The 13,453-nt window shown below is 40.7% G+C and overlaps 1 protein-coding gene across 1 annotated transcript in view; it reads left to right on the forward strand.

Annotated features, from left to right (window-relative positions):
- The window catches only part of EBF1 (early B-cell factor 1), a 102,793-nt gene extending 91,148 nt beyond the window's left edge, over nt 1-11,645 (forward strand). Inside the window, exons 7-10 of the mRNA XM_010141960.1 lie at nt 113-290; nt 1,845-2,024; nt 5,631-5,825; nt 11,519-11,645. Of these exons, the coding sequence (XP_010140262.1) occupies nt 113-290; nt 1,845-2,024; nt 5,631-5,825; nt 11,519-11,550 (585 nt within the window). The 3' untranslated portion in view covers nt 11,551-11,645. The remainder of the gene's footprint in view (nt 1-112; nt 291-1,844; nt 2,025-5,630; nt 5,826-11,518) is intronic.
- The last annotated feature ends 1,808 nt before the right edge of the window (nt 11,646-13,453 follow it).

Raw genomic sequence — 13,453 nt, forward strand, 5'->3', positions numbered from 1 at the left:
TTTGCCTTTGGACAGGGAAATGTTTCATTTTAGTGTGTGAGAAAAGGTTTGTCAGAGTCGCATTGGTAACTCTTTTATTCTTTTTTTTTTTCTTCACCAATTTTTCCTCTAGGAAATAATCCTGAAAAGAGCAGCAGACATCGCAGAAGCACTCTACAGTGTCCCCCGCAATCACAACCAGCTCCCCGCCCTTGCTAACACGTCAGTCCATGCAGGAATGATGGGAGTGAATTCCTTTAGTGGTCAACTAGCTGTCAATGTTTCCGAAGCCTCACAAGCCACCAATCAGGGTCAGGAGAAGACTCGTCTTCCTCTCTCTCTGAAACTTTTCTGACAAAAATCAGGGAAACGTGCAGAGCAATGAAAGGGTGATGGTTCAACACTGGAGGGTAGCAGCACGTCTAGACAGACACCATCCCACATGCCAGCACAACCGTGAATGCCAAACTGCTGGCATGAGATGGGGCTTTAGTGACTTTTGCCCCAATTTGGGGAAGGCACTTCTGCACACATCTAAATCACTTTTCCTTCTGCTCAGAATAACACTTGTATTTGTGTTTGTACCCCACCAATTTTGAAAGGATTTCTGTCGACTTGAGCATGTGCTTAACAAGCGTCTACTTTATGAGCATCTAATTTAAGTACTGGCTTATCTATTTTCCTGAGCATGGGTAATTTCTCAGTCTGGCCCCTGTAGCATTTCTTTACAACACAAAAGTATCCACTGAATATTTGGTTTGGTTTTGCTAGAGATGTAATATTGGCACTGATTTTTTTTTTTCTAGAGTTTGAGACTTTTCTAGATTCTGAAACTAGCAAGAAATGGAAATGTTTACAAAGACATTTTCAGAGCTTCTCTGATCTTTAAAATAAAGTGGGTTTCACTTTGTATAAAATTAATATTTTTCTAATTCCTACAGTTAAAAAATATGCAGAACATTTTTGTACAAACCCTTTGCATTTCCCCTCTCCTTTGCTCTGGTCTATTTATTATAAACTTAAAAATCCACTTTAATGTTAAAGTATTAGAATGAGGTGGTTTTCTAGAAGGGCAGAGAAAATTATTTTGCATTACACTAAAAAAATAGAAATAATCTTTAGATTAAAATATGTTACTATGTTGTAAGAAGAAAAGTTGGCATATTTTTCTGGTAGGATTGAAAATGCAGTTTGTATTTCTGTGCTTCTAAAGTGAAATTTTCCTTTTTGGATATTTGAATATGGATTTACCCAAATGTCATTTCCAGAATTAGGCAGAAATTACAATTTTAACTTGGTGCCAAATTTGATAGTCATTTTCTACCAACATAATGATCAGATGAGGGCAAAAAGACTGAGAAAACCCCACTATGTCGAGAAATAGACCCGGCATTTTCTAAAGTGTGCAGTGAGCATCTAATTTGAGAGGCATTAAATTAGGGCGACATCAGAAGAGAGTTAATAAAAATCCCATGCTTTTAACATACCGTAAGTCAGTATGTATTCCTCACTTTGAAAATGTAGGTCGTGTTTACTCCGTTTCCTACAAACAGCTCTTTTAGAGTGAGTGTTCCCGTAATACCCAACGGTAATCTTTGCTTGGGGGCATGGGTTGCCTGAGGAGCTGTGAAGGCTGTAGCCTCCCTCCTCCAGCAGCTTTGTGCTGCTATCAGCAGTGACCTAGGCAGCGCGCGTTCACGGTTGGGGTTACCTGGTGACAGTGCTGTCAGAGCTGACCCTCCCTGCGCACACCATAGCTGGTCCAGGCTGCTGGCTTGGTAGCCCAGAGTTACTTGCTTGTAGCTGTGTAAGAAACTGTTCTCGGGCTAATATCAATTTCTGGATGTATTCCCTCCCCACAAAAGGTTTTACTCGCAACTCAAGCAGCGTGTCGCCTCATGGCTATGTGCCAAGCACCACCCCTCAGCAGACAAATTATAACTCTGTCACAACAAGCATGAATGGCTATGGGAATGCTGGAATGTCAAATTTAGGCGGTTCTCCAACCTTCCTGAATGGATCTGCTGCCAATTCGCCCTATGCCAGTGAGTATTAGATGGCTTTTCTGTATTTTGCTCATTTTCATTAGAAGGAGATGGTGACTTTTCTGTGATACTCAATATTTAGTTTCTATTTTGAGCACTTGAAACAGAGCTTGGTCCTTTGTCTCCTCTCCAAGGCATTGACCTTCGAAGCAATTTGAAGATGTTAGTGTTGCCAGCAATGCTCTTCTCTGTTTTATTATTGTTATTACCAGTATTCAGGAGTCTTACAAGAGCTTAAAAAGAATAATGACTTTCCTGATTTGGGTGATAGTTTCATAACTTACCTTACACTCTGCAAAAAAGAAACGCTGTCTTCAACAGCAGGGATGGCATAAATGACAATGTCTGTTGGAGTGGATCAGAAGTCTGCTGTCAGGACGCAGCTTTTTAATGCAGTGGGTATGAAAGGAAGCTGAGGATATTTGCTGCAGGAAGGACCATTTTTTTCAGCTGTAAGATGTGAAGGGCAGAAAAGTTTACTGTAATAAGACTGACATTTCCATAAGCTGCATGATGATGTTTCTGAGACCTCTGAGCAAATAATATGTTCATAACCTTTCTAGAAATGATGAATTACTATTGGGCCTAAACTTGATTGCTTATAGTCCATTTGCTTTGTAAGTAGGTATGACATTGACTTCACTGAGAGCTTAGAATTAGTCAGTAAAATGTGACAATGCCTGTTAGAGTTAGACAATGCGTTCTAGTGTCTGTATAGTGAATGTCGCAAAGATGCAAGTCCTACAAATCACACATCCCGTGGCATAAAGAGCTGATGGTCTGCCATCCCAGTGAGGGAAATATTTATGTGTAGGACTAACTTTCTGCATTTTGATGTTAAAGGTTTAGTAACCTGTTTAAATATAAATACACTTCTGTTGGTAAAGGCCTATGAACCTCTTCTGCAGCCTCTTGCACAGGTCAGAAGTCCCTATTTACAGGAGAAAATTAAAAGAACAGGACGTGCCCAGTTCCTCTGGTGTTACTCATGTAACATATATAGGGTAGCATATAGGGTTCCCCTGATATCTGTAGAAAGCTGCTAGCAGCATCAGGCCGGAAAGCCTTGTCATGTAGATAGGTTTATAGGCTGAGACCCTAGCAGGGACAGGGCAAACAGATTGCTGAGCATCCCAAGTTTTATGTAGCAAATCTTAAGTTTAGTGGTGTAACAGCAATAATGAATTATTTTGAAGCACGTTGCTAGAGTTCAGAATTAAAAAGGGGATAGTAACTCTGATTTTAAAAAAATACCTCCAAGGCTTCTTAGCTGCTGCAAATCTAGGATGAAATATTTACCCGTATAACTAGTACTTAGAACCTGGGAGTTGCTAACCAGTTATTATTTTTGTACACTAATAATAATGTAACATACAATGTTACAAAGTACCTTACTTATTAAGTGGATTTTACTGTCATAGAATCTGCACACTCTGAATTCATAATCTAGCATGATTGATGAGACATCTCTTTTTGGAAGCAGATGCCAGTAACGCATTTAAAGTACTCCAGCAGTGTATTATTTCATATTTATGAACAAAGTCCTCTTTAGAACAGCACTTCACTTCCCAGCCCTGGTTCTCTATTCTAGTTATATTTTGGGAGGTTCTCTTGGTAGATCTGTCATTCTGCTAATGCCTAATCCATTGAATCAGAAAATGCTTCAATCATGACCTGAAAATTAAAAGGTGGCATTCTTAATTAAATCAATAAACTAATTGCTGTATAGTAGCAATTCAATTTAGGTGCTTTGATTGCTCTCCCTTAGCAAGTACTTCTAGACACAGAGTGACTTCAGACTAAGATTGTATCTGTCAGACTGTGAAACTTTGAACGTTTAATTTCCATTAATTGATTTCCTCAGTGTTAACAAATATGATATCAGGTTCTCAAATAAGAAATTAAATAGGGTGATTTTTATCTACATAAATGCAAATAAAATAATAATTCAAAGCCCAGATGATGGGAATTTTACTGTGATATGTAACTATTCACAGCCCCCTTGTGTACGTAAACAGTTTCTAAACAGGAGGAAGAATGAAAATATGGGATCTCACTATCGGTCTTTTATTTTTTTTGTTGTTGGATAAAAGGGAAAACAGACAATGCTCTCTGAATATAAAGCTACTTTATGTTCATGAAAACAAATTTACTTAAAATCTCAATGATAACCACATGAATCAAAGATGTTTATCACACTATACAGTAAAATAACAGTCTAAGGATACGTGTCTTTAAAAACTGAACCTATATAGCAGGTTTGCATTTTGGACAATCAGTTCAGTCCCTAAAAAAAAGGAGATCCTTATGTCTACACCTTTTTAGAAAACCTGAAGACTTATTTTATTCAGTCTTGTAATTAAAGCCAGGTCTTCATTTGATGTGTACCAGAATGGCCTCATTGCTTAGCTATTCCAGCTGAGATTCCAGTCGATGGCTCTGAATGAGAATGTTGTATTGACTGTGTTCAGACAGTGGTCACAGATCCTCTGGGACAATTATTTGTCCTGACCATTATAAAACAGACTTTAATTTTCAAAATTCTCTATCTCAGATGAGATAGGAAATGCCAACTCCATTCCTGTACATAAATAAAATGGTCACTTGAGAAATATGACTGTTTTTCATGTCACTGAGAATTCCTGGGATGCCCCTACAGCAGAAACTTTCCCAGATCTGATGGATACAGGGAAGCTGGAGAGTGACTTGGAATTAGTAGTTATAACATGGAAAGCATCTGTGGCCGTTGTGAGAAAGGTTTAGTGGTTTCTCCCATTGGGAGACAGAAGAAAAGCATGATTCCTGTCAGTTATCCACTCTTTTTTTTGTGCTAGGAGATCAAAGGAGTAAAAAACTGTCAGAGCGGCCAACTCAATGGTTGCTTCATGCTGGACAACCTCCATGTATATGTGTGTGTGCGTGTATATATTTTCACAGGTTTCGGAATAACTCCTTTTAAACCCTAGTTGTTGCAGGGTTTGAGAGAGGAAAGAAACCCAAACATTTCTGCTGACTTTTGACAAGCAGGTTGACTGGGTCACCGCTAAGGCCTCTCAACCTTCTGCAAGTTTGCTTGAAACCCCGTAGATTTTTCTGGAGCCACCTTGCTACAAGGAAAGCATGACTTGAAATGCTAGTTTTGGAGGGCAGTTAAAAACTCAGACCTTTCAAATTAAAAATTCCAGATCCAGATTTGTACTTTAACCACTCTCCTTGCGCATCGGTTTTGTAAACCCCTGAGTTACCTGCATAAAACATTACAAATTCAGACCAGGGCGGTGGCTAATGCCAATCACTAGAAGTTTTGAACAGGATGGCAGGACAGGGTTGTTGTAAGGATAAAGCATTGCAGTGGCAGAATTAAGGGGGTGTTTAAGAGCTCCTAGAATTACTGCCCCAAACACCTGCAAAACAAAACAAAACAAGTGGTTTTCCTGTAGTGATTGATCACACTTTACGACCAAACAGAAATCAAACTGCAGTAAAGGCCTTGGCCATTTGAAATTAGACCCAGTGCATAGAAGCAGCAGATTTCTCCTGTTTCTGCAGCTTACTGATGCTCTAGTACTAAGGAATGCTTTCTGGGGGGGTCTTTTTTTCTTCTAGTTGTGCCATCAAGTCCAACAATGGCCTCCTCCACTAGCCTCCCCTCAAACTGTAGCAGTTCCTCTGGGATTTTCTCCTTCTCACCAGCCAACATGGTCTCAGCGGTGAAACAGAAGAGTGCTTTTGCGCCTGTTGTGAGACCGCAAACTTCTCCTCCTCCCACCTGCACCAGCACCAATGGCAATAGCCTGCAAGGTAGGTGAAACCAAGTATGGAGCATAGATACCTGCTCTCAGAACCGTGAGTTCCCGGTGCCTTGCGTGGCTCTAAGCGACACTGAGTTGTCAAAGGGGATAGAAGACAATGGGAGCTCCCTGGTGGTCTCTGTCCTAAAGTTTTCTCCTGTAAAGAGTAATTGGACTCCACCACCAGCCCACCTAGTACCTTGCAGGTGTTTGGCAACCACCCTATCTCTAACTTGACTAATACTGCTGAACTGAGAGGCTGTGTCTTAAAGTACAGACCTACTGTTATGATAAAAACGAGTAATATTTCAGCTTACTAATACCATCCTTTTTCTTTCTTTCCTCTCTTATTCCCTGTTGTCGTCCTTTATCAGACCAGTCTTTTGTGGACTCTAGCAAGTACTCCACTGCAGGGTCTCTCCAGGGGCTGGCCTTCTCCTGAAGTACGTCACTCAATCTTCCCTTCCTTTTTTTCCTTTGTCATAGTACACTTGTGCAGCAATCCTACTGAGAGCAAATAGACCGTTACAGAGCTTGGCACAAATCTTTGCCTTTCATAAGTGGAAGACAGATTACAAGCTAACAGCAGCATTTTCCAGTTTAACTCATACCAGGGCAAGCATTATTTTCCACTGATTAATATAATTCTGTGCCAATTAATTCCATAAATGGCGCAGGGCCTTTTTGAAAGCCTCTTCAACTGTTGGTATCAAGGGGCTGCTCCTTTTCTGCATCCCTTCCTCTCTCATTACAAAGTATTCCAGCATTAGCACCTAAATACATTTTGAAGAGTTGATGCAAGCCGAGGGAGCGACTTGTCAAATTGAGGATGCTGCAAAGACTGCCCATTTCATTGTTTGATTCAGCCTGTTTCACAACACTGTGCCTCAACCTTCCTGCGTAATTACCTCACTACACATTAGAATGCTGAGAGATATTTTCATGCTCACTTAGATAGAGGAGTTTCCATGAGCAGATGCAGCCAGCTGCCTCCAACTGGGCCAGAGGTGGGAAAGACTTCGTGGTATGCGTTGTGCTTCCCCCAGACCTGAGGTCTGTTTTCCTTTCCACGTGCCTGTGCAGATTATCCAAAGAGCATTGAGCAGGGAATAAAATCTGTCATTTTTAAAGGCAAGTTCAGAAGGAGCTGTGCAGAGCCTGGGGAGGACAGCTCTGTGGACTCCACGTGTCACTCCGTGGCCTCTGGAAAGAGAGACGCTGGTCTTGCGGGCATAATGCTGATAGCACCATTAACAGCAAAAAAAAATCTATATGCAGGCAGAGTGGAAGGAATTCATTCATGAAAGCTGGGGTCTGTTGTGGCTGAAGGAAAGCGTTGTCCTGAGTGCATTTTACACTGGTGCGTTGGAAGGAGGAATCCTTGCAGACAGACACAGACGCACACAGAAATTGTGAAAATACTAGGAGTGTATGAGCAGAACATGGGTACCTTTGGCCAGGACTTTGCTATAAATACAGTCTGCGTCAACAGTAAAACACAACACAATTTTCAGATGAGCTGTAGTATTTAGGAGAAGAAATTTTGCATGTTTTGAAATTTGACACGACAAATTTTAAAGGCAACAGCGAAAAATGTTTCACCTCTGAATTAAAAAAATAAAAAAGGACCTAAGGGTTGACTGCTAGGGGCTTTTGAACATTTTAATTTCTTTTGTTCTCTTCACCTCGTCCCAGCTTGCTGTTATGGGTGGAGAGAAAAAGCAAGTAACGGGAGAAAGCTTTCTTGGGCACTGTTTTTCCTTTCACAAGATATGGTATTCTCAGATTCCACATACGTGGTTATGAAAAGCAATTATGGAATGAGCTGAGAGCACCAGGCACAACTGGGGCTTGCAGATTGCCTCCTCATTATGTGACATCCAGGTCTGTAATGCCCAGAAACCACACAGATCTGAGCGTTTCCCCAAATTTTTGTTTAGCAACTCAGTTTTCATATTAGGAATGAGACACCAAGAGATGGTTCATTTCTAGGTCATCGCTGAACTTCTTGGAGAGTTAAAGACACGCAGCCTTCAGTCCCATGCCTCCTGACACCACCTGAGGCTGGCAATAATCACTCAGAAATGCACTGCCTGTTGTGTCTTATTGCTTAAATAAACAACCATGTGTAAGGAGGCTGTCTTATCTCTCCTGGGCTTCTGGATACATCAGAAAGCAATCAAGCTTTCCTTATGTAGCTTAGATATCAGCAGAACTCACTAAAACAACAGCTAGGCTTATCTGTTGTTCTCTTTGCCATGCAATTTTGTAAAACTCAAAATACATTATTTCTGTAATTTGCTAGCAGCAAATACAAATTAGTATATGATAGAAGAAATAATGCCCATTGGTGGGAGTTTTTCTTTTCTCTGCCCTCCCTTTTTGGAGGTGGTGTGACCTCATACCTACATTGTTTCCCACTGATATCTCTGCTTTCGGTATCAATAACACGCTACAGCTGAGAGAATTTGCATGACTACATGTAGCACTTACAGAACAAAAGTAGAGTGATATAAATGAAGACTCGGAAAGAATGGAAATATCAAAGCTTTTAGGCAGAAAAGATACCATTTGCCATTTGCCTTGTAATTTAATTCAGACTTTCAGAGCTCTTCAAAAGCAATAATGCTTTGAAAAAATGAGCTAAGATCTGCATCTGTACCATTTGTCTCCAATGGCAAAAAAATGCGTGGCTGATCTGTAACAACAGGGAAATGTCTAAGCCGTGAAAGGAGGAGTTGCAAATTATGTCACCTTTGTTTGGGCTCTTACCCAGTGTAGACAGCTGTGCTGTCCCAAGAGAGGGACGATTCTTGACCACTTTTTGGCAAAATTGATTTGCTTTTGATGAATCTTTTAGCTTGAGAGTTTTTTGTTGGAATAATATTTTGACATTTTCTGAAGTACAGGTAATTTTTCTAAAACAAAACAACATCTTGTTCTAGAGTTTCACTAAATTTAGAATTTAGAAAGGACTGAAAAGGACAAAAAAGGTTGAAGGCAGTATGCACAGAGGATTAAATATCCAGCTGACTCTGCTCAGTTCCACTCATCACATGTAGGAAGACTCTACCCATCCCCATCTGCCCCACTCCTCTTTCTCTGAACAGCAGAGGAGGGAGCACTGTTGTCAGAATTGCTTTGCTCCGTGCTGTAGCGTATGGCTCTGACGTCCAAGCACTGCAGTCCCACCCCTATATTCTGCTAAACAACTGCCATCCAGAAATCTCCAAGTGCTTTGCTAATAGCAGTAAAAATTTTTATCTTCAGGTAAGAAAAAGAAAGAAAGCAAATTGTTTGATGTAATGCAGTGAGGTAGAAGGAGAACTGGGACAAAACCTGTGTCTCAGGTCCGTGCCCACCAGAGTCTTTCTTATATTCAGATAAGGAAAATCGCACTGTCACTCTTTGCTACCGGCGGCTGCCTTGTAGGGCTGCCACGGCAGAATTACAGTCTGTTTGACTGTATCCCTCGATCTTATTGATGCCGTAGAGGTCTGTGGTTCAGGGTCCATACCCTGGCCCGTGTATGAGGATCACAAGAGCAGAGTAGGGCGCAATCACAACAGTGAAAGCATTGCTTGGTTTGCTTCATTTTCATGTACCACAGGGACAGCCCAATTGTGAGGAGTCAGAACTTGTTATCTGAGACACAGCTGAAATAAAACCCTTTGAGAATTTTTTTTAAACACAGCTGCTGTTGTTTCACCCAGTGTTGATTAAATCGGCAAAGACTCTAGAAAAAGCCAGGCAATGTCAAACTCATGATTTGAGATGAAGGAGACCTCATAGCTATGGAGATAATATGAAAATGCATCCTCAGATTATCTCCATGGTTGAGCCAACAAACAGCCCATGACAGGGACTACTTCAACAAGGACCGTCTAAGACACAGTGGTGTCCCCTATGCTACTCACTTGAGTGTCTTCCCATAGGGCTTAAAGCAACTTAACTCACCTCGCTATCCTTTTTATCCTCTTTCTCAGCTCCTCGAAAAGCCCTTGTGTGGAGCAGAAGCAATCAGTGCAGTGTTTCCACATAAAACCATTGCTGAATGATCAATTCCAAGAACTGAAAAGCTGCTGTATAGTTGCAACACGTTGGATGAGGATGGCTGTTGCAAACATGTGGCTGTGCTTTGCATTCTTGCCTTCTCCTCACATTTTATTTTATTTAATCAGTGCAGTTTACTCGAGCTGTTCTCCCTTTGCTGATTAGACTTGTAATTCTTGCACATATGGTGGTGTTTGTGGAGAAAACATTTCCCTCCTCTCCCCCTCCAACCCCAAATCTGTGAGTCTTTTACTTTGGCTCTGTTCTTATCAAATAATTGCAGCTGTAATTAAAGCACAATGAATCAGCCCCAGTCACAGGGTTGAGTTCTTCCTTAAGAAATTACATGTCCAGATGTCTGAGATGGCAGGCAGTTCTAGCGTTTAAATAATGTGCCCGTGAAGTGCCGCCAACCTGGAGGGGAATCTGTTTTCTACCTTTTGGCAAATAACCGTACAACTGGTATTTTAAAGGTGCATTGTTGGTACAGTTTTCCTCATAGTAGACTTGCATGACTATCTCCTGTAATGATGTGCGTGCTCACAGTGTATCACTGGGACACGCGGTGTGTCTGATCTGCGGAGTCCCTGGCAAACAGGGGGAGACCAAGAAGGAGGTGAAGTTCGGCGGGAGACTGTACCTGTTGACTTTTAATGCATACCTCCTCTTCAAGAGAGGTGGTGGTTTCATAGAAAATGAGGTTAGGAAGCATGATAAAGAATTCAACTTAGCCAACAAAAGAGAAGACATTCTAAATTAACGTTGACATACGACTCAGTGTAATTGGTGATGTCTGCTACAAGTCTAATAAAACCATGAGGCATCGGTCTGCTGACCCACCAGTTAAGGACGTATTTCAGTTTGAAAATTGGATTTTGGTGTTTAAGTCCTTTTCTGAGCACCTGGAAATACATACATAAGTCCCAGGGTTGAACACTGAACTTGTAAGTAAGAGAAAACTGGCATAGGAGAGTGACCCGCTGTTAACGTGCCTCCTGCAACGAGCGCCCTGCCAGGGCTGGACAGTTGGTGGCCTGTGGGGCTCCAGCCGCTTTCCCCGACATGCAGCAACTCTCTGCTTTGCTTCTTAAAGAGTAATAGAGTGTGTGTGGCAATGGCTGGGTCAGGTTTAAGCCTCCGGAATGTTTTGAGACTTTGAAACTAAAAATCAGACAATTAAGTTGGGGTTTGATTCTGTTATCAGGGGAAGTGCACTTTTTCTGCAAGAAAATCACTGATTTCAGCAGGGTCACATGCAATTTAAGAAACCGCTTTCCACTCAGGATGAGGCTTCCCGTGATTACTGCGTATGCAGTTGTCTCTAGTGGGTGATACTTGTATATAAATTTAATTCACAGTACAGCTGAGTATGTTGCTAGTAAATGTTTAAAAGCTCTGAGGATTTAAAAAGTTGCTTGATAATGCACAAAAGTAACTTTTTTCCCCTCTCTCTCTCTCTCCTCTCTCCTCCCCTTCTCTTCTGACAGCTATATCTGGCATGATTGTTCCCCCCATGTGAAAGAATTGCCTTGAAGAATCTTATTAATGAAGAGGTTGTCTGAGGATTTAAAAAGTTGCTTGATAATGCACAAAAGTAACTTTTTTCCCCTCTCTCTCTCTCTCCTCTCTCCTCCCCTTCTCTTCTGACAGCTATATCTGGCATGATTGTTCCCCCCATGTGAAAGAATTGCCTTGAAGAATTTTATTAATGAAGAGGTTGAATTCTGCTTCAGAGAGAATCTGATACAAGTCCCAGAGTGGAACTTTTTACTCAGGCCTTTTTAAAAATAAAAAAGAAATAAAGAAGAATCTTACAATAACTGCGGATTTTTAAAAAAAACAAAAATCACCATCCTTGCAAATACTGAAATTAACAATCTACAATTGCAAGGTGTTGATTCAAGTTGTCCATCCCAAATACCTGGGAGATATATTTATTGTATGTTGATAAAAAAATCCACTTTTTTTTTTTTGTGGAGGTGGGGGCTTGCTTTTATTTCCTTCTGGTTTTTTGAGTTTTTTTTTTAAGGCTTGATTTAACTCAACACCATTTGTCTTTTATAAGTCATACAATTACACAAGGGACACTAGAGATGGAACTCCACATTTTTAATTTATGATACTTTTTTTTTTTTTAAAGCTGTGTAAAGAAAAATGAAGTGGTGTCATTTACATACAAGTCTGTATGGGACAGAATAGAAGTGCCAGTTAGTTTTTCGTAGAAGAATTATGGCCATTTAATTAAGGGTCGGCTCATATTGGTTGCTTATCCAGTGGTGACTTGCTAATATGATGCATTTTTAATGTTCTAATTAAATAAAGATCACTCCCTAGAAAGCTGATATTTTTTGGATGATGAGGGCGGGATGAGGGGTGGGATGAATAACCTCTGCCTTTAATATCAGGCTAAATAATCATGAAAATAATGCTCCAAGAAAAGCTGGTGAAAGGGGAGGTAAGGATGCAAGTAACAAACACGTTTCCTCTTGAACTGAAAATCCGGTGCCTCGAGATAAAACTAAACAGCAGAATTAGATGGGCCTGGCTCTCTCCTCAGCTTATACATCAGACTCTTTCCAAACGAGTGGCCTTCTTGAAGTGTAGCGTCACCGGAGCTGCGCCTAATGTGCCGTCTGGGGTTGGCGCAGCCGCCTGACGCCCCGGACCGCGGCCATCGCGCCTGGGGTGTGTCAGCGTAGCCCCTCTCCCCTCGGGCTGCCTGTTGGTATGGGGCAGGGCGAGAACAGGCTCGTCGGGGTTCTGCCCCCTCACGCTCTAAAAGCACACGTTTGCGTTAGCCTCCCGCTCGGATCGCTCCTCTGTCAGTCGACCCTCTCCGTTTGTACCATAATGTATTATCCACAGCTTTGGAAACACGAGTTTGGGGGTGGGTGCCGGGGCTGTTAGGAAGGTTCCAAATCAAACCCATAGCTTCTGTTTTACAAAAATTTTGCTATCATTATCTGGGAAGTGTTCTTAAAAACTATTAGTCCAAGAGGCAGCAAAGCTTTGAAGATGCATTACCTGATATTTTTTCTTTGCTGTTGTGTTTTGTATGTAGTTATAAATACTGTAGATTTTTTGTGATTTTTTGCCAAAGTTGTTGTTCTATTTATACATTTTAATGTCTTAAGACGGTTTTTCAATATCACAAAAAAGAATTTTACTGCATATTTTGCAAAAAGAGCTCACTACCTTTAGCTTGCACATACTCGCAAAATTAATTAAAGAAAAAAAAAAGCTTTTTGTTTCTGTTTTTTGTTTGTTTTAAGGGGGATTTTGTAAAATATCCATATAAATAATGTATTTATCTTTGGAATTTGTACATTGCTTTTTTTCCCCCTACCAAGTTTATTTTATTGTGTATGTTTGCTATGTGAAAAGTGCTGATTTGTTTGGTCATTCACCGTTGTATTAGCTGTTTAAATGTGATTTTAAAACATTTCATTTATAGGGGTTTTTTTTAGTATTGTTTGAAACCATGCTTCCATTTTTTTTTAATTTCCACCCAAAAGCCATTGTCTATTTTTGTATTATTTGTAAGTTAAGAAGTTTTTTCCAATATATGGCAAAAAGTAGCATATT

The sequence above is a fragment of the Buceros rhinoceros genome, unplaced genomic scaffold, assembly GCF_000710305.1.
Source record: "Buceros rhinoceros silvestris isolate BGI_N320 unplaced genomic scaffold, ASM71030v1 scaffold13408, whole genome shotgun sequence".
NCBI lineage: Eukaryota > Metazoa > Chordata > Aves > Bucerotiformes > Bucerotidae > Buceros > Buceros rhinoceros.